Source organism: Aethalodelphis obliquidens, unplaced genomic scaffold, assembly GCF_003676395.1.
Source record: "Aethalodelphis obliquidens isolate GAN/ISIS:26980383/991018 unplaced genomic scaffold, ASM367639v1 scaffold1, whole genome shotgun sequence".
NCBI lineage: Eukaryota > Metazoa > Chordata > Mammalia > Artiodactyla > Delphinidae > Aethalodelphis > Aethalodelphis obliquidens.
Window position 1 is genome coordinate 27,744,656 of NW_020837945.1, and position 21,027 is coordinate 27,765,682.

At 36.7% G+C, this 21,027-nt stretch overlaps 1 protein-coding gene across 5 annotated transcripts in view; it reads right to left on the reverse strand.

Moving 5' to 3' along the window:
- Positions 1-21,027, reverse strand: part of USP25 (ubiquitin specific peptidase 25) — a 147,406-nt gene that overhangs the window by 65,704 nt on the left and 60,675 nt on the right. For 3 of the 5 annotated variants that reach the window (XM_027102262.1, XM_027102294.1, XM_027102267.1), the window contains exons 8-9: positions 20,649-20,725; positions 3,771-3,844 (exon numbers count right to left, since the gene is read on the reverse strand). In XM_027102262.1, coding sequence (XP_026958063.1) covers positions 3,771-3,844; positions 20,649-20,725 — 151 coding nt within the window. Of the gene's footprint in view, positions 1-3,767; positions 3,845-6,967; positions 7,061-20,648; positions 20,726-21,027 lie in introns of those variants that run through there. The other 2 variants (XM_027102274.1, XM_027102284.1) reach the window with 2 other exon arrangements.

Consider the following 21,027-nt stretch of genomic DNA (forward strand, 5'->3'; position numbering starts at 1 on the left):
TATATATATATATATATATATATGTTTATTCTTTAAAAAAGTACCTTCTAAGGGTAAGAGAGTGTGCTAACATTGAGAATATATATAGCAGTGCACAAAAGAGATATGGTCTCTGAGCCGAGGAAACTCCTATCCTCTTCTGGAAAAAGACATTATACACATTAATTGTACATATAATTATGAACAAACAATTGTTTATAATTACAGATATTATAAAAGGGGTGGTGAGACAGAGTGCTGTGAGAAGGTATAAAAACGGGGAACAAACCTAGTCTTTAGGGCTGGAGGGTGAAGCAGGGAAAACTTCCATAGCAAAATGACATTTATGCTGAGACTGTAAAGGTGAATGGGAGTTGGCCAGGCCAGAACGTCGGTGAGCCAGAGTATTCTTGGCCAAGCAACAGCACACGCAAAGACTTTCAGGCTGCAAAGAACTTGGCATGTTTTAACGAATTAAGGGAAGGAAAGTACAGCTTAAGGGAGCAAGACGGAGATGACAATGAAGAGTCAGGTGAGGGATCAAAATCAAATTCTTAACGAAGTCTAGTAGCCCTTGTTGAGAATTTTTTTCCAGTATATTCTGAATATAATGGAAAGTTACTGAATAATTAAATCTAGGAATAAGAGGCTCAGATTTATATCTCTGAAACATCCTTATGGTTTCTGTGTTAAGTGAGTGATAGACTGTCAGGAGACTATTATAGAATCTATCTAAAAATAAAGGTAGCATTGAATAGGGTGTTAGTAAAAGTGTATAAAAACAGATGAAATGACATACACACATTTATAAATATATACAAAAGGGAGCACCGATAGGACTTGACTGAATGGCTCATAGGCAGGATGGGGAACAGAAGAGAAAGGAAGGTATCAAGAATGATACTCAGATTTTTAGCATGAACAACTGAATTGATTTTTATGTACTGAAAGGGGCACCAGTGAAGGAAGAGTAGAGGATTTTTTTTTTTTTTTTTTACTTTTGTTTTAAGGCAGCAGGGAAAATCATTGGTTTCAAATGGCCCATAAGATTTCAAGTTGAAAAGAGGTGGACATAAATAAGTCTGTAACTAAGACTGGTGTGAAGCTATAAATTGGAGAATTGCTAGCTTATTGATAGCAGGAAATCAAGAAAGTGAATGACACTGCCCAAGGAATTATCTGACAGGAAGAGGAAGAGGACCTAAGCTGATTCCCAAGGATCTCCTACCTTTAGATACAGGAAGAACTATAAATATAACTCATAAGAAGTACCCACAGAGGCATGAGAAAGCCAAGATAATATGGTGTGATAGAGAAGTGTTTTTAAGGAAAGAGTGGGGAAAAGGGGGAGAAGGAGAGAGTGGAGTCAACAGCATTAATAGTTGATAAGAATTCAATAAGAACTGAGAGGGATCCGATGGACTAACACACATGTAAGAAATCAATAACCTTAAAAAGCCCCTTTGAGAAGAGGTCTGGGGACAGAAAATGAAAGTGGGACAGGGAGAATAATTGGAGAGATAGCAGGTGAAAACAAACTCCTCACTTTAAAGGAGCTTATTTCTGAATAAGATTGACTGAAAAAGAGCATGTGAAGGGAGATTTTTTTTTAATTTTAAAGATGTGAAACACCAGAGCACATCTAAATATTGATGAGAAAGACACAGTGAAAGGAAGAAGCTAAAGATACAGAAAAAAAGCAAGATAATGGACAGAATAAGGCCTGAGTGAAAACATGAAAGGATGAGATTCTGAGCACATGTAATGAATAGCCATTGATATTAGACTAAATAATTCCTCTATTACCTGGAGGGACAAATAAAAGAATGTGGTAGAGGTTGGAATGGATCCAAGTTGGGAAGCCTGAAGCTCATATATATGAGGAACTCACTTTTAAGAACTATGATAAAAAAGTTGTAAGCAAAAAATTAGATTCAGAGCCTTAGCGAGGACCCATAGTTAGGCTTCATTAACTTCATGGTAAATCCATGAAATTTGAGTTAAGATCTTTCTCAGAAAATGAAGAGACAAAGAAATTAGATTAGAGGTAGAAAAACTGGAAATAGTTATTGCAGAAAATGGGAAAGAAGACAGTGATTAAACAAAACAAAGATGACTGCCAGGTAGGATTACAGGCTTGGGACCAGTAAAGCTTAGAGTCACTACAACTTTATGATCCATTACAGTTAGCTCATTTGAGTGACTTTCTCCTAGCAATGGTCAGCTTCTCAGTACATGCAGAGAGAAGAGGAATAATAGTTCCATGAGGGTCAGAGAGTAGCCAGAGAGGCGGTGCCAGAAGGGAATGAGGGGAAAGAGTTTTAGAAATGTATAAGGATGATCATAATGGACAAGGAAGGAAGTAAAGCAAAGACTGAGAAGAACAGAATGGAGGGGTCAATGGCCTAGAAATTCTAGAAGAGTTGAAGAAGTTTTGCAATAGAGTACTTTAGTAAACAAACTGAAAATCACCCCTAATTGAGAGTCACTAGTCTAAAAAAAGGCATTAAGAAGATATATGTAAAAATAATAAAGTGTCCTAAAATAAATTGTTAACAAAGCACACACATAGTTCACTTGGAAATGTATTAAAAGCACATTTATGCAGCACAGTAGCCTTTAAACAACTCACCAAAACCAAGTACAAAGACTTCACTGACTGAGAAATTTTAATAATCACTTTTAAGAATCCAGATAATATAGGTAGAAGTGCTCATGAGAAGTATTACAAATAGTGCCCAGTCACAACCTGATTAGAGCTCCTCTTCTGCTATATACAGTGTTCTACTTCAGATAAAAACTGGTATGATAGTGTGGACATCCCCAATTGGAATACAATGCACTATATAAAATATTCCACTATTTATATAATGAATATTTAGCATTTGAGGCAAACAAAATGTACTAACACCTCAATATAACCTTTAGGATGTCTGATTAAATCCTGAGTTAGTGTCTCCCTTTTTCCAAATCTCAAATATAAAACTACATTCAAACAAAACTTCATGGGACTCCATCACTTAAGATCCTGAAGAAAAATTAATTTCCCAAATTTTATACTTTGGGTGATTTGGGTGAACTTTCAAAAGTTGATGTATAGGGTCATTTGGGAATAACAATTTTTCAAAAATGTATGCTTTGGGACTTAGTAATATTATTACTTGAAGTATATATTATGAGTCAGTTCACTGCCCTTGTTAGGAAAACCAAAGAGTAACTGGTGAGGCCTGGATTTTACATAACAGGAATAGTATCACTCAACTGATTTTTCAGAAGACAGAGTACAACTCTTTCTTGAAAACTATATTCTGAAGAATTTTATAATCACCCCCAAAATGGAAACCCTGCAATACCCTATGCTAAATTGCTAAGTACAGCTTTCAACATGCATAGACTTGAAACCCTCAAAAACAGTGACCATCATACATCATACCAAGCCCAGTATTAAACTCCAATATTATTTTTAAAAGATCCACCAATTGCCCCATTAATCCCTGTATCCTAACAATTCACAGTATCACAGAACCCGTCCCAGGCAAAGAACATCAGGACAACATTAACTAAGTACCAAGTAGCATATGACAATATACTCTGTACTTTCCTTTACAGGCACTCAATTCTTTGCTTTTTATATAAATGATTAGCAGTAGCAATGCAGCAGAAACTACTAGACAGAGAAAGTCAAATTAAAATTAAAAACCATTCCACAAATAAAGTCACTATCATGACAAAGGAGCTAAAAGCTAATAATATCTCAATTGTAATAAAAAAGTAAACATGTGTAACTATACCTTCAAGCACTCCCACGGCTAGGAATCTTCCATAGAACAACTCTACCATGGGGTTCTTTGGCTTCTCTTCATCCCTAAAAATCACATTAAAAATATAAATGTGGTTATAATTCTTAATTTTTAGAACTGTAAATAATAGAGAAAACATTAAAAGAACAATGATATATGCCAAGACAATAACATTTATGTGGTTATCATGTGTTTGGCGCTGCGACTTAGTGTTGGGCCAAGGTACTTAAATTTATTTTCCGTTTCTTCACCTGTCAACTGAGGATAGTAATAGTAATGGAACTCACAAGGTTGTTGTAAGGGTTAAAATGAATTACTATGTGGGACCTCTTATAAGAAGACCTGAGTAGAGTCTGTATTCAGGAAGTGCCTGATCCTTCCATTATCATTTCGACCTTGAACTTTTAGTCTGTACAATACATGCTTATCTGGACTTGTTGGGAAGGAGGGAAAGCCACTTTTAATCAAAATAAATTTCTATAAAATTTCAATAAGTCATTTCCCACATTTACCTAGAAGAATGAACACTAGCCATCAGCAGTGAAGGAGAAAAACACCAGCTTCAACCCAGGTAGCTAAAGAGAAACTCCATAAAGTTTCATGTTGCTGGTAAAATTAGTCATCTGTGAATTTTCCAAATTCTTTAACATATAAATTTGTTGTTTTTCTTTTTTGCTTGAAGCAAATAGAAACTGTCAATTTTAAACTTTTTTTTAACGCTTTGTACCGTGTGGTCTAAAAACACAAAGTTTATTTTGGCCTTGCTATATAAAAGTATGTTGTGTCCACAACTGCAGAGAGACTTTTTCTTCATAAATTTTGTGTTTAAATTAGTAAAACTGATTTATTTTAAAAAAGAGAGAAGGACACTATCTGTCTCTTGATATATGTGTTACATTCACCCTCATTTAAACCATAAAATAATTGGTGGGAAGTACTTCACTTAATCTCTGGAACAATCCTATGAGGTAGTGTGGTGGTCATCAGTGCTATTCAAAGAGATTTCTGTCCCTCTACTTTTAGGTACATAGTAAGAAGCACTTTCCCATTTACTTTTTATTGAAATTTGAAAAAAATCTGAACTGTGATAAAATACACACAATATAAAATTTACCATCTTAACCATTTTTAAGTTTACAGTTCGGCAGTGTTAAGTATATTCACACTGTTGTACAACCAACTTCCAGAACTATTTTTCATCTTGAGAAACTGATTAAACAACTCCACATTCCTCCCTCCCACCAGGCCCTGGCAACCACCATCCTAACTTTCTGTTTCTTTGAGTTTGACAACTATCGACACATCATATAAGTGACATACAGTGTTTGTCTTTTTGTGACTGGCTAATTTCACTTAGCATCATGTCTTCAAGGTTCATCCATGTTGTAGTATGTATCAGTTTCCTTACTTGTTAAGGATATTCCATTGTATGTGTATAACACATTTGTATTTCCATTCATCCATGGACACATCAGTTGCTTTCACCCTGCTATCAATTCTTTTGGATATAAAGTCAGCAGTAGAATTGCTGGATCATGTGGTTAATTCTTGTTTTTTTCATCTTTATAGATACAATTGACCAACAAAACTGTAAGGTATTTAAAGTACAATGTGAAGATCTGGCATATGTATACACTGTGAAAGGATTCCCTCCATCAAATAATTATATTAGTATTAATTTTTTGAGGAACCACCATGTTTTCCACAGCAGCTGCACCGTTTTACATTCCCATCAACAGTGCACAAAAGTTTCAATTTTTTCACATCTTCATCAACACATGTTATTTTCTGTTTTGTTTTGGTTTTGGTTTGGTGAGGTTTTTTTGGTTTTTGTTTTTTTGATAGCAGCCATCCTAATGGGTATGAGGTGTTCCCATTAACTTTGAAGTTAAGTAAACCACATGACTTGCTCTGCACAACAAAATGTGAGTGGAAGTAATGTGTGCCATTTCTGGGCTGTAACTTTGAGAGCCAATATACTTTCCACTGATGTGGTGATCCCAGAATCCTGTGATGAGATGAAGCCTCTGTCAGTGTAAGGCCCTGTCAATGGATGTGCAGAGCCCGTTGCTCACACTCATTGGGCATAGCTAAGGCTATGACATAAACCTCTGAAGTTTGGGGGATGTTGCCACAGGATTATCTAGCCCACTCTAAATGGCAGCAGGTGGCACTCTTACCTCTATTGCACTGGTAATAAAACTGTAGACTACGCTAAGTCACTTGCCCAAATTCACACAACTAGTAAGTGCTCAAACTGAAAAGCAAACTCAAGTCTGCCTCTAAAACCTATGAATCTTCCCACTATGCACACTTAATCTCTGGGCATTTTAACTCTATGAAAATAGTTTATTTCACACCTTATTTTTTACACTGTGACTTGAGACTGATATGGGGGAGAGGAAGAATCCAAAGATTGTCTCTCTTAATGTAAAAGTCTATGAATCTTTAGACATAAATATTAGTATATCCATTTCCACAGGTCATATTTCCATGTAGAAAAGCAACATTCCTGGTTTCTCTCCTTACTGTCACATACATACTGCATAGAAAGAGCAGTGACATACCAGGTTGGTGACTTTGGCCGAAGAAACTGGGTAAGAGCTGCTCGACTAATTCTGAATTCTCTTTCCAAATCTTCGTATCTGAATTTTGGTCTGCTCTCCACTGACTTGTGGTATGCACACTGACCTTCCCTAAGGAGTCAGACAGACCAATCTTCTAGAAATTGTTTACCCTGTCCTTCTTTGCAACCTCTCAGAGGTCTTACTCTTTACTGTGCATTTAAGCTTTGAACATCAGGGACTAACACTGTGGTTATCAACAGATATGTAAGGAACCCAAGTGAAGAGCAATTTAAAAGACGTGAGACTTCTATTGATATAACAAAAATGATATACCCACCACTTGCATGAAGAAAAGCTAGATTGACACAAATAGCAAAGGGCAAAAGAAATCACTAAAGAAAACCTGTATCAGGGACACTTTAGCCTTGGGAATTAGGTCAACACAGAAAGAGTTCAGAGATCTAGGGCAACTGATAGAGTAACTTACTCAGTGCTTCCCAATCTTTTTAATGTCACTGGCACACAGATAATATATGCAGAGAACTCTGGAATAAAACCACATGTTTTCTCATGATCACAGAAACAGGATCAATACCTCCACATACCTATAATCTGGCTTACCATGGCACAACAACTGGAAAGCTCTGTTCTAGATAGGCAGAGCATAGTGGTTCAAAAAGTTTTAGCTTGGGGCTTCCCTGGTGGCGCAGTGGTTGAGAGTCCACCTGCCGATGCAGGGGACATGGGTTCGTGCCCCGGTCCGGGAGGATCCCACATGCCGCGGAGCGGCTGGGCCCGTGAGCCATGGCCGCTGAGCATGTGCGTCCGGGGCCTGTGCTCCGCGGCGGGAGAGGCCACAACGGTGAGAGGCCCACGTACCGCAAAAAAAAAAAAAAAAAAAAAAAAAATTTTAGCTCCATAAACAGTAAAGAAAAAACAAAACTACTGAGAAATGAATGAGGAGAAGGACATATTTCAAATAAGACAATTTTAGATGAAATGGGAAAGTTCTAGCTTCTTTTAAAACAGTTTTAGGAAACGGGGAGAGAACTTGTTAGTTAATAGATCAGAAAAGTTGACACTGGGACCCAAAGAAATTTTTCAAAAGTAAATGAGTAATAAGGAAAGATCTCCAAAATCAGAAAAGAATGATCCTTTCAGAAATAACCAGGATTCAGGAAACAGTCAAGTGGCAGTCTTCTAAGGCTAGAGATAAAAAGTAATCAGGGAGTTGTGTTGCAGATAGTTTACTATATGAGCTGCTTATAGAAAATCTGGATAGATTTGAGGAGGAACTAGGGATTTCACGGTAAAACGTTCAAAGAATTACTGAGAGAACTTCAAAGAGACTCAGTAATCATTGATGAGGATATAGATATTGTTCACATTCTGAGGAAACAAGCTCAATAAATGTTGGGTGTTGGAACTCTAAGGAAAAGTACAAGGAACGTGAGTTTTACTAAAGAGGAGCCAGGGTGGACAATCATAGATCAAGTCCACACATGGGCTGTCTGCTGGTCTGACAGGACAGAACCCTGGTGGAATTCTGCAACACAAAAGAGGTGAAGGTGGACAATGCATGTTTGAACAATAAATTACTTGGGCATACTCCTAACTCATATTTCACTAGCTCTCATTATGAGGGCCCTATCAAGAAAATACAGAGGAACATGTTAGACAAAAACAAATTTATAGGTCAGAATACAAAGTCAAAAGAAGAAAAAGAGAAGATACTCGTCCACGAAACACAGCTGGTCCTGAATGAGGTAGAAGCTAAGAAGCAGGTTAAACTATTAAAAATTCAGCCAAGCCTTCCTTAAAGAAGAATGAAAAAAACGTCTATGTAACTGAACCTTAAAGGGCTATCCCGCCCAGAAAAAAAAAAGTAGCAGAAAGAAATAGAGTCAAGTCCTAGAACTTTCAAAAGCTGAGGAAAGAGCATATCATAGAGATGATGATCTTCACTGGATGCTGGAACTCAGGTTTCAGAAGCATCAACAGCAGAGTCAGTTCAGCAATCTGATAGGGAGATTTACAAATGAAGCTAACATGAAGAGAAGAAAGAAACTACCTAGAAAGCATGTTTTACAGGCCTAAACAATCCCATACCAATGCAATGGCAACAACCACTGGCACAGAAATATGTTATTAGAAAGAGCTTACATTCAATGCAGCACTGAGGGCCAGAAAACTGAAGCTCGTTAAGAAAAATGTAACTTAAGAGTTTTGGTGGACAGAAAAGAAGGGCACCTGACCAGAGCTGTTAGCATCATAAACTTCTAAATATGTCAAGAAGGAAGCGGCTTTGTTCAATGCCACATTCTCAAGACAGTTTCCAACAGTAGAATTTTTTCCCTCAGATACTGTAGATTTAGCACCATAATCTCGAGAGATTTCTTCCAACGTAAGTTTATAAGTAGTTGTCTAAGACCAATTGGCCCTTAATGACAGGCATCTTGGCAGAACTAAAACCATGATGATTGCCTCCATTTATGACATTATCCAGATTTTCTGCTACAGTCTTTAGCAACAATAACTTGAGTCTGGATTGTACTAAGATCTAGGAATATTATAGCTGGACTGAAAGTTAAAGGGCTGAAGTTGTGTTTTGTTTCAAAATTTCAAAAGTAAGAGATCAATGTTAATCATGTGTCCTAATAATCCTTCAAAATCTAAAATTAGAGTATATGAAATTCAACATTTGAAGGACTGAAAGAACTACACACATACAAGTGAAAGAGAATACAGGCTTCACCTGAAGAACCTCAACTCAATTCAGGCACGGAATTCAACTCAATTCAGGCCTGTAGTATAAAGGCTGAACAAACTCAGAAAGTCAAAAATGATTTCTTTTTTGTTAGACTGCAACGAAAGGGCAAAAGAATCTGACTTTCAAGTATAATTTGTTTGGATTTTTCCTTAAAAGATCAAGTAGATATAATTTGGAAACTTATTTTTCCCCTGAGAATTTGAGAACAAATGAGGAGGGCTATATAAAATTTTAGAAGCATTTCCTAGTTGCTAACAATATATAATTAGAATATTTTTACTTTAATTCAATCTCATTGCAGACTACGTTATTATGCCTTTTTTGGACAATAAGCCTGGCCATAATTTTAAAATAGAAAAAGAAATGATACATCTAACTAAGAAACTAAAAGACCTGTACTCAGAAAACTAGGAAACTGATGAAAGAAACTGCAGACATAAACAAATGGAAATATATATGGTGCTCATGGATTGAAAGAATTAGTATTGTTAAAATGATCATACTACCCAAAACAATCTACAGATTCAATGTATCTCTATAAAAATACCAAAGGCAGTTTTCACAACACTAGAACAAATAATTCTAAAATTTGTATGGAAACACAAAAGACCCTGAATACACAAAACAATCTTGAGAAAAAAGAGCAAAACCAAAAGTATCAAGCTGCCCCTAGTAACCCAGCTGGAACCGGTCTGAGGTGGCGCAGGGCCTGGTGAGTTTGGTTTTAAGTGCCTGGTGGGAAAGCACATGTAAGTGCAACTCCTTTCTCGGAATGAGAAAATTATTGCTCAGAAAGGCACAACTTGTCTAAGTTTACACAGCTAGTTGGCAGATTGGCTAGGACTTGGTTTTTGTCATCAAAGTCAGTGCTCTTTAAGCTATCTAGGAGCAGACAAGATGGCCGAGAAGAAGGACCTGAGCTAGCCGTCTCTCACACAAACACCAAAATCACAACTACCTGCTGAACAACCATTGACAAAAAATGACTGAAACCAACCAAAAAAGGATACTCTAGTTCCAAAGACAAGGAAGAAGCCACAATGAGAAGGTAGGAGGGGCGTATTCGTGATCAAATCCCATACGTGCTGGGTGGGGAACCCACAAACTAGAAAATAATTATACTGCAGAGGTTCTCCCACAGGAAAGAGAGTTCTGAGCCCCACATCAGGCTACCCAGTCTGGGCATCTGGCATTAGGAGGAGGAGCCCCCAGAGCATTTGCTTTGAAGGCCAGCAGGGCTTGATCACAGGAACTCCACAGGACTAGGGGAAACAGAAATGCCACTCTTGGAGGGTGAACACAAGGTCTTGTGCACACCGGGACCCAGGGGAAAAAGCAGTGACTTCACAGGAGGCTGGGACAGACCTACCTGCTGGTCTTGGAAGGTCTCTGGGAGAGGCAGGGGGCGGCTCTGGCTCACTGCAGGAACAAGGACACTGGTGGCAGAGGTACTGGTGAGTACTACTCATTGGCATGAGCTGTCCTGGAGGCCACCATTTTGATGCAAAGACCTGGTCCCACCCAAGAGCCCTTAGGCTCCAGTGCTGGGATGCCGCAGGCCAAACAACCAACAGGGTAGGAACACAGTCCCACCCACCAGCAGACAGGCTGCTTTAAGTTTTCCTGAGCCCACAGCTGCTTCTGAACACACTGCTTGACAGAGCCCTGCTCACCACAGAGACAAGACCCAGCTCCACCCACCAGTGGGCAGGTATCAGTCCCTCCCACCTGGAAGCCTACACAAGCCTCTTAGACCAGCCTCACCTACCAGGGGTCAGACACCAGAAGCAAGAGGAACTACAATCCTGCAGCCTGTGACACTGCAAATACAAAGTTAGATAAAATGAGACAGCAGAGGAACATGTTCCAGATGAAGTAACAAGATAAAACCCCAGAAGAACAACTAAGTGAAGTGCAGACAGGCAATCTAACTGAAAAAGAATTCAGAGTAATAGTAAAGATGATCCAAGATCTTGGAAAAAGAACGGAGGCACAGACCAAGAAGATATAGGGAATGTTTAACAAGGAGCTAGAAGATTTAAAGAACAAACAGAGTTCAACAATACAGTATCTGCAATGAAAAACACACTAGAATAAATCAATAGCAGAATAAATGAGGCAGAAGGATGGATAAGTGAACTGGAAGACAGAATGGTGAAAATCACTGCTGTGGAACAGAATAATGAAAAAAGAATAAAAGAAATGAGGACAGTTTAAGAGATCTCTGGGACAACATTAAATGCACGAACATTCGTATTATAGAGGTCCCATAAGGAGAGGAAAGGGCCTGAGAAAACATTTGAAAAGATAATAGCTGAAAACTTACCTAACATGGGAAAGGAAACAGTTACCCAAGTCCAGGAAGCACAGAGAATGCCATACAGGATAAACCCAAGGAGGAACACACCAAGACACATATTAATCAAATTGACAAAAGTTAAAGACAAAGAGAAAATATTAAAAGCATCAAGGGAAAAGCAACAAATAACATACAAGGGAATCCCTATAAGGTTATCAGTTGATTTTTTAGCAGAAACTCTGCAGGCCAGAATGGACTAACACATATATCTAAAGTGATGAAGGGAAAAAAACCTACAAGTATATTCTTATACTCTACCCAGCAAAGCTCTCGTTCAGATTCAAAAGAGAAATCAAAAGCTTTACAGACCAGCAAAAGCTAAGAGAATTCAGCAACACCAAACCTACTTTACAACAAATGCTAAAGGGATTTCTCTAGGCAGAAAAGAAAAGGCCACAACTAGAAACAAGAAAATTACAAATGGGAAAGCTCACCAGTAAAGGCAGGAAAATATACATACATAAATATGGTATCAAAACCAGCAACTGTGAGAAGAGGTGAGTACAAATATAGAATACTGGAAATGCATTTGAAATTAAGAGACCAGAAACTTAAAACAATCTTGTATATACATATGGACTGCTATATCAAAACTTCACGGTAACCACAAACCAAAAATCTATAATAGATACACACACAAAAAAGAAAAAGCAATATAAACACAACACTAAAGACAGTCATCAAATCACAAGAGAAGAGAAAAATATAGGAAGGGAAGAAAAAAGACCTGCAAAAACAAACCCAAAACAATTAACAAAATGGCAGTAAGTATGTATCAGTAATGATCTTAAACATAAATGGATTAAATGCTCCAACCAAAAGCAAAAACAAGAACCTTATGTATGCTGTCTACAAGAGACCCACTTCAGATCTAGGGACACATACAGACTGAAAGTGAGGGGATGGACAAAGGTATTTCATACAAATGGAAATCAAAAGAAAGCTGGAGTCACAAAATTCATATCAGACAAAATAGACTTTAAAATAAAGACTGTTACAAGAGACAAAGAAGGACATTACATAATAATCAAGGGAAAAATACAAGAGAAAACAATTGTAAGTACATATGCATCCAACATAGGAGCACCTCAACATAGAAGGCAAATGTTAACAGCCATAAAAGGAGAAATCAACAGTAAAACAATAAGAGTGGAGAACATTAACAGCCCACTTACATCAATAGACAGATCATCCAGACAGAAAGCCAATAAGGAAGCACAGGCCTTAAATGACACACTAAATCACATAGACTTAATTGATATTTATAGAGCATTCCATCTGAAAGTAGCAGAACACACGATCTTTTCAAGTGAACATGGAACATACTCCAGCACAGATCACATCATGAGCCATAAAGCAAGCCTCTATAAATTTGAGACTGAAATCGTATCAAGCATCTTTTCCGACCACGACACTATGAGATCGGACAACAGATACGAGAAAAAACTAAAAAAACACCAACACGTGGAGGCTAAACCATATGCTACTAAATAACCAATGGATCACTGAAGAAGTCAAAGAGGAAATCAAAAAATACCTAGAGGTGAATGAAAATGAAAACATGATGACCTGAAACCTACAGTACACAGCAAAAGCAGTTCTAAGAGCAAAGTTTATAGCAATACAATCTTACCTCAGGAAAAAAGAAACATCCCAATTAAACAACCTAACCTTACACCTAAAGCAACTAGAGAAAGAACAACAAACAAAACTTAAAGCTAGCAGAAGGAAAGAAATCATAAAGATTAGAACAGAAATAAATTAAATAGAGATGAAAAAAACAATAAAAAAAGATCAATGAAACTAAAACCTAGCTCTTTGAAAAGACAAACAAAATTGATAACCTTTAGCCAGACTCATGAAGAAAAAGAGGGTGATGGCTCTAATCAATAAAATTAGAAAAAAAAAAAAAAAGGAGAAGTTACAACTGACACCACAGAAATAAAAAGGAGCATAGAAGACTACTATAAGCAATTATATACCAATAAAATGGACAACTTAGAAGAAATGGACAAATTCTTAGAAAGGTACAATCTCACAAAACTGAACCAGGAAGAAATAGGAAATATGAACAGACCAATCACAAGCACTAATTGAAACTGTTACATAAAAGCTTCCAAACAAAAGCCCAGGACCAGATGGCTTCACAGGTGAATTCTATCAACCATTTAGTGACTAGTTAACAAGTATCCTTCTGAAACTATTTCAAAAATTGCAGAGGAAGGAACACTCCAAACTCATTCTATTAGGCCACCATGACCCTGATAGTAATACCAAAGATACCACAAAAAAAGAAAATTAAAGGTCGATATCACTAATGAACATGATGTAAAAATGAATGATGTAAAAATCCTCAACAAACTACTAGCAAACTGAATCCAAAAACGCATTAAAAGGATTATACACCTTGATCAAGTGGGATTTATCCCAGAGATGCAAGAACTTTTAGATCTCTGTAAATCAATCAGTGTGATACACCACATTAACAAACTGAAGATTAAAAACCATACGATCATCTCAATAGATGCAGAAAAAACTTTTATCAAAATTCAACACCCATTTATGATAAACACTCTCCAGAAAGTGGGCATAGAGGGAACCTACCTCAACATAATAAAGGCCATGTATGACAAAACCCACAGCTAACATCATACTCAATGGTGAAAAACTGAAAGCATTTCCTTTAAGATCAGGAATAAGACTAGGATGTCCACTCTAGCCACTTTTATTCTGCATAGTTTTGGAAGGCCTAGCCATGGTAATCAGAGAAGAAAAAGAAATAAAAGGAATCCAAATTGGAATATAAGTAAAACTGTCACTGTTTGCAGATGACATGATACTATACACAGAAGATCCTAAAGATGGTACCAGAAAACTACTAGAGCTCATCAATGAATCTGGTAAAGTTGCAGGATTCAAAATTAATACACAAAAATCTGTTGCATTTCTATAAACTAATAACAAAAGATCTGAAAGAGAAATTAAGGAAACAATCCCATTTGCCATCTCATCAAAAAGAATAAATTACCTAGGAATAAACCTACCTAAGGAGGCAAAAGACCTGAACTCTGAAAACTATAAGCTGCTGATGAAAGAAATCGAAGATGAATGATACAAATAGATGGAAAGATATATCATGTTCTTGGATTGGAAGAATCAACAATGTCAAAATGACTATACTACCCAAGGTAATCTACAGATTCAATGTAATCCCTACCAAATTACAAATGGCATTTTTTGCCGATCTAGAACAAAAAAATCTTAAAACTTGTATGGAAACAAAAGACCCCAAATACCGAAAGCAATTTTGAGAAAGAAAAACTGAGCTGGAGGAATCAGCCTCCCTGACTTTAGCTACAGTAATGAAAACAGTATGGTAATGGCACAAAGAGTGACTTGCAGATCAACGGAACAGGATAGAAAGCCCAGAAATAAAACCATGCACCTACAGTCAATTAATCTATGACAAAGGAGGCAAGAATATACAATGGAGAAAAAACATCTCCTCAATAAGTGGTGCTGGGAAAACTGCACAGCTATATATAAAAGAATGAAATTAGAGCATTTGCTAACACCATACAGAAAAATAAACTCAAAATGGATTAAAGACCTAAATGTAAGACCAGATACTATAAAACTCTTAGAGGGAAACATAAGCAGAACACCGTTTGACATAAATCACAGCAATATTTTTTGGATCCATCTCCTAGAGTAATGAAAGTTAAAAATAAACAAATGGAACCTAATTAAATTTAAAAGCCTTTGCATAGCAAAGGAAACCATAAACAAAACGACAAGACAACCAACAGAATGGAAAAAAATATTTGTAAAGATGCAACCAACCAGAGATTAATCTCCAAAATACAGAGACAGCTCATGCAGCTCACTATCAAAATTAATAATAATAACCCCATCAAAAAAATGGGCAGATCTAAATAGACATTTCTCCAAAGACAACATACAGATGATCAACACACACAAGAAAAGATGCTCAACATTGCTAATTATTAGAGAAATGTAAGTCAAAACTACAATGAGGTATCACCTCACACTGGTCAGAATGGCCATCATCAAACAGTCTACAAACAACAAATGCTGGAGAGGGCATGAAGAAAAGGGAATCCTCCTATGTTGTTGGTGGGAATATAAAGTGGTACAGACACTATGGAGAACAGTATGAAGGTTCCTTAAAAAACTAAAAATAGAGCTATCATATGATCCAGCAACCCTATTCCTGGGCATATATCCGGAGAAAACCATACTTCAAAAAGATACATGCGCCCCAGTGTTCAATGCAGCACTATTTACAATAGCCAAGACATGGAAGCAACCTAAATATCCACTGACAGATGAATGGATAAAGAACATGTGGTACATATATACAATGGAGTACTACTCAGCCATAAAAAAATACTGAAATAATGCCATCTGCAACAACATGGATGGAGTAGAGATTATCATACTAAGTGAAGTCAGTCAGACAAAGACAAGTATCATACAATATCACTTATATGTAGAATCTAAAAAAATGATACAAATGAACTTTAAAAAACAGAAACAGGCTCACAGAAATAGGTAACAAACTTATGGCTATCAAAGGGGAAAGGTGGAGGGGAAGGGATAAATTAGGAGGTTGTGATTAACATATACACACTACTATACATATAATAGATAATCAACAAGGACCTACTGTTTAGCCCAGGGAACTCTAACCAATACTCTGTAATAACCTATGTGGGAAAAGAATCTGAAAAAGAATAGATATATGTAAAAAAATTGTTAGCTAAAACCAAGGGTATGATGCTTCCTCATTTCAAACTATACAACTACAAAGCTATGGAAATCAAGAGTATAGTACCAGCACAAAAACAGACAGGTAGATAAATGGAACAGAACAGAGAGCCCAGAAATAAGCCCACACTTATATGCTCAATTAATCTATAACAAAGGAGGCAAGAATATACAATAGGGAAAAGAAAGCCTCTTCAGTAAATGGTGTTGGGAAAACTGGACAGCTACATGCAAAAGAATTAAATCAAACCACTTTCTTACATCATATACAAAAATAAACTTAAAATGTATTAATGACTACCTGAAACCATGAAACTCTTAGAAGAAAACATAGGCAGTAGGCTTTTTGGCTTCAATCTTAGCAACAATTTTTTGGATATGTCTCCTCAGACAAAGGAAACAAAAGCAAATATAAACAAAAGGGACTACATCAAACTAAAAAGCTTCTGCAGAGTAAAGGAAACTATTATCAAAATGAAAAGGCAACCTATTAAATGGGAGAAGATATCTGCAAATGATATGTCTGATAAGGGGTTAATATACAAAATATACAAAGAACTCATATAATTCAATATATATAAATTAAAAAAATCCTAATTAAGAAAATGGGCATAGGAGCTGAATAGAGACTTTTCTCAGAAGACACACAGATGGCCAACAGGCACATGAAAAGATGCTCAACATCACTAATCATCAGGGAAATGCAAATCAAAACCACAATGATATATCACCTCACACCTGTCAGAATGGCTATTATCAAAAAGACAACAAAGCAACACCCAGCTCTACCCACCACCAGTCCCTCCCAGCAGGAAGCTTGCAACAGCCTCTTAGATAGCCTCAGCCACCAGAGGGCAGACAGCAGAAGCAAGAAGAATTACAATCTTCCAGCCTGTGGAACGAAAACCACATTCACAGAAAGACAGACAAAATGAAAAGGCAGAGGACTATGTACCAGATGAAGGAACAAGATAAAACCTCAGAAAAACAACTAAATGAAGTGGAGATAGGCAACCTTCCAGAAAAAGAATAGAGAATAATGATAGTGAAGATGATCCAGGACCTCAGAAAAAGAATGGAGACAAAGATTGAGAAGATGCAAGAAATGTTTAACAAAGACCTAGAAGCATTAAAGAACAAACAAACAGAGATGAAGAACACAATGACTGAAATGAAAAATACACTAGAAGGAATCAATAGCAGAACAACTGAGGCAGAAGAACGGATAAGTGACGTGGAAAACAGAATGGTGGAATTCACTGCCGCGGAACAGAATAAAGAAGAAGGAATGAAAAGAAATGAAGACAGCCTAAGAGACCTCTGGGACAACATTAAATGCAACAACATTCGCATTATAGGGGTCCCAGAAGGAGAAGAGACCTAGAAAGGACCCAAGAAAATATCTGAAGAGATTATAGTTGAAAACTTCCCTAACATGGGAAAGGAAATAGCCACCCAAGTCCAGGAAGCACAGAGAGTCCCAGGCAGGATAAACGCAAGGAGAAACACGCTGAGACACATAGTAATCAAATTGACAAAAATTAAAGACAAAGTAAAGTTATTAAAAGCAACAAGGAAAAAATGACAAATAACATAAAAGGGAACTCCCATAAGGTTAACAGCTCATTTCTCAGCAGAAGCTCTACAAGCCAGAAGGGAGTGGCAGGACATATTTAAAGTGATGAAAGGGAAGAACCTACAACCAAGATTAGTCTACCCAGCAACGATCTCATTCAGATTCAATGGAGAAATCAAAAGCTTTACCGACAAGCAAAAGCTAAGAGAATTCAGCACCACCAAACCACCTCTACAACAAATGCTAAAGGAACTTCTCTAAGTGGGAAACACAAGAAAAGGACCTACAAAAACAAACCCAAAACAATTAAGAAAATGGTAATAGGAACATACGTATCGATAATTACCTTAAATGGAAATGGATTAAATGCTCCAACCAACAGACACAGGCTTGCTGAATGGATACAAAAACAAGACCCATCTATATGCTGTCTACAAAAGACCCACTTTAGACCTAGGGACACATACAGACTGAAAGTGAGGGGATGGAAAAAGATATTCCATGCAAATGGAAATCAAAAGAAAGCTGGAGTAGCAATACTCATATCAGATAAAATAGACTTTAAAATAAAGAATGTTACAAGAGACAAGGAAGGACATTACATAATGATCAAGGGATCGATCCAAGAAGAACGTATAACAATTAATAAATATATATGCACCCAACATAGGAGCACCTCAATACATAAGGCAAATGCTAAGAACTATAAAAGAGGAAATCGACAGTAACACAATAATAGTGGGGGACTTTAACACGTCACTTACACCAATGCACAGATCATCCAGACAGAAAATTAGTAAGGAAACACAAGCTTAAATGACACAATAGACCAGATAGATTTAATTGATATTATAGGACATTCCATCTGAAAACAGCAGATTACATTTTCTTCTCAAGTGCACACGGAACATTCTCCAGGATAGATCACATGTTGGGTCACAAATCAAGCCTCAGTAAATTTAAGAAAATTGAAATCATATCAAGCATCTTTTCTGACCACAACACTATGAGATTAGAAATAAACTACAGGGAAAAAAATGTAAAAAACACAAACATATGGAGGCTAAACAAACAAGAAAGACAGCAAACAACAAGCGTTGGTGAAAATGTGGAGAAAAGGGAACCCTCATGCATTCTTGGTGGTAATGTAAATTGGTGCAGTCACTATGCCAAACAGTATGGAGGCTGTCAAAAAGTTAAAAACAGAACTACCATATATGATCCAGCAATTCCACTTCTGGATACTTATCCAAAGAAAACAAAAACACTAATTCAAAAAGATATATGCACCCTTAAGTTCACTGCAGCATTATTCACAATAGCTAAGATACAGATGCAACCTAAGTGCCCACTGATAGATAAATGGATATAGATGTGTGTGCCTGTGTGTGTGTATGTGAGTGTGTATATACTCATTCCATGTAATATTATTCAGCCATAAAAAAAGAATGAAACCTTGCCATTTGTGACAACATGGATAGACCTAGAGGGTATTATGCTAAGTGAAATAAGTCAGACAGAGGAAGACAAATATTGTATCATTTCACTCACATATGGAATCTAAAAAACAAATGAACAAACATAAAACAGAACAGAGTCATAGATACAGAGAACAAACAGATGGTTGCCAGTAGGAAAGTGGATGGTGGCGGGGGATGAGTGAAGTAGGTGAGGGAAATTAAGAGGTAGAAACTTTTAGTTACAAAATAAGTGAGTCACAGGGATGTACAGCGTGGGGAATATAGTCAATAATAATCAAATATCTTTGTATGATAAAGGTGGTCAAAAGGTACAAACTTCCAGTCATAAGATAAATAAGTACTGAAACGATTAATACAATTAACACTGCTGTATGTTATATGTGAAATTTGTAAGAATAAATTCTAAGAGTTCTCATCATAAGGAATAAATATTTTTTTCTTATATTTTGTATCTATATGAGATGATGGATGTTCACTAAACTTATTGTGGTAATCATTTTATGATGTATGTAAGTCAAATAATTATGCTGTATACTTCAAACTTACACAGTGCTGTTATGTCAATTATATCTCAATAAAACTGGAAGAACAAATAAGAACAAAAATAGATAAAAAGAGAAGGAAAGAATTTTCAGCCTTGGATTTTTGCCTGTATTCTAGGTGTTAATTTACATAATGCATCTTGTAGAATCATATCAGAACCTGCGGTGGCAAATCCTAAATGGTCCACCAATGTTTCAGGAAGATGCACAAAGGAACCAATGTTTGGTGTTAGGAGAGTGGCCTCAGAAGAGTGGGAGTAGGACCACCCTGAAAGTGTGTGAACTTCTTCCCTTAAGGAGGTCTGCCCATATATTTTAAATGACCAGAGTCTTAGTGGTTCAACCAAATGGGCACAAAATAAAAAGCCCCAGGGAATGTTAAGAAGAAACTTTACATGGAAGGAATCATGAATGTCCTCACGATTCCATGTAAAAAGATTTCATCAGAATTATTACTCCTGGCATGTTTCCCTACCACTGACCCATCTTCTTCATGGAATATGACTTCATGGAATAAGAACTGATGTGGGGTTAGCTTTTTCAGAGATCACTTCTTAGATATCTCTCACTAGATTGACCTTATATTGGACATCTAAAGCTACCCAACATTTGCGGCCATATATTCCAAAGAGTTTGTCAAAAATACAGATAACATTTGGGTTTCCACACACTTATCTCAGATTCTTATTTCTCTGTTGACACTGAATACATAAGAAAAAAAAAATGAGTGTTATTTATCGATCTCCTAATTTATCTCCATCACTAAATTTCACAATAACTTACGTCTCCTCTTCAGCTTTCATTTGGAAGGCATCTTCTAACCAATCTAATAATTTGTGTGTAAACTCACTCACGTCTTGCTGTGGAGGGAAAAAAAAAGTCTTGTTGATATTCGAGCCTACCAATGAAAACACTAAATACTGCAACATAAAACTTACAGCCAGTCTTTTCAAATGTATAATTAACTGACTCCTCACAACGGTATCATCTGAAATGTTTCACATCAAATGCAAGAAATATTTATAACTTAACCAGAGCATAAAATCATTATTTGAGAAAAACAAGCATTATATTCATAATCATGTAACTGGGTTTCACCTTAGGAGGGAAAAAAATGTGTGTGTGTGTGTGTGTGTGTGTGTGTGTGTGTGTGTGTGTGTGT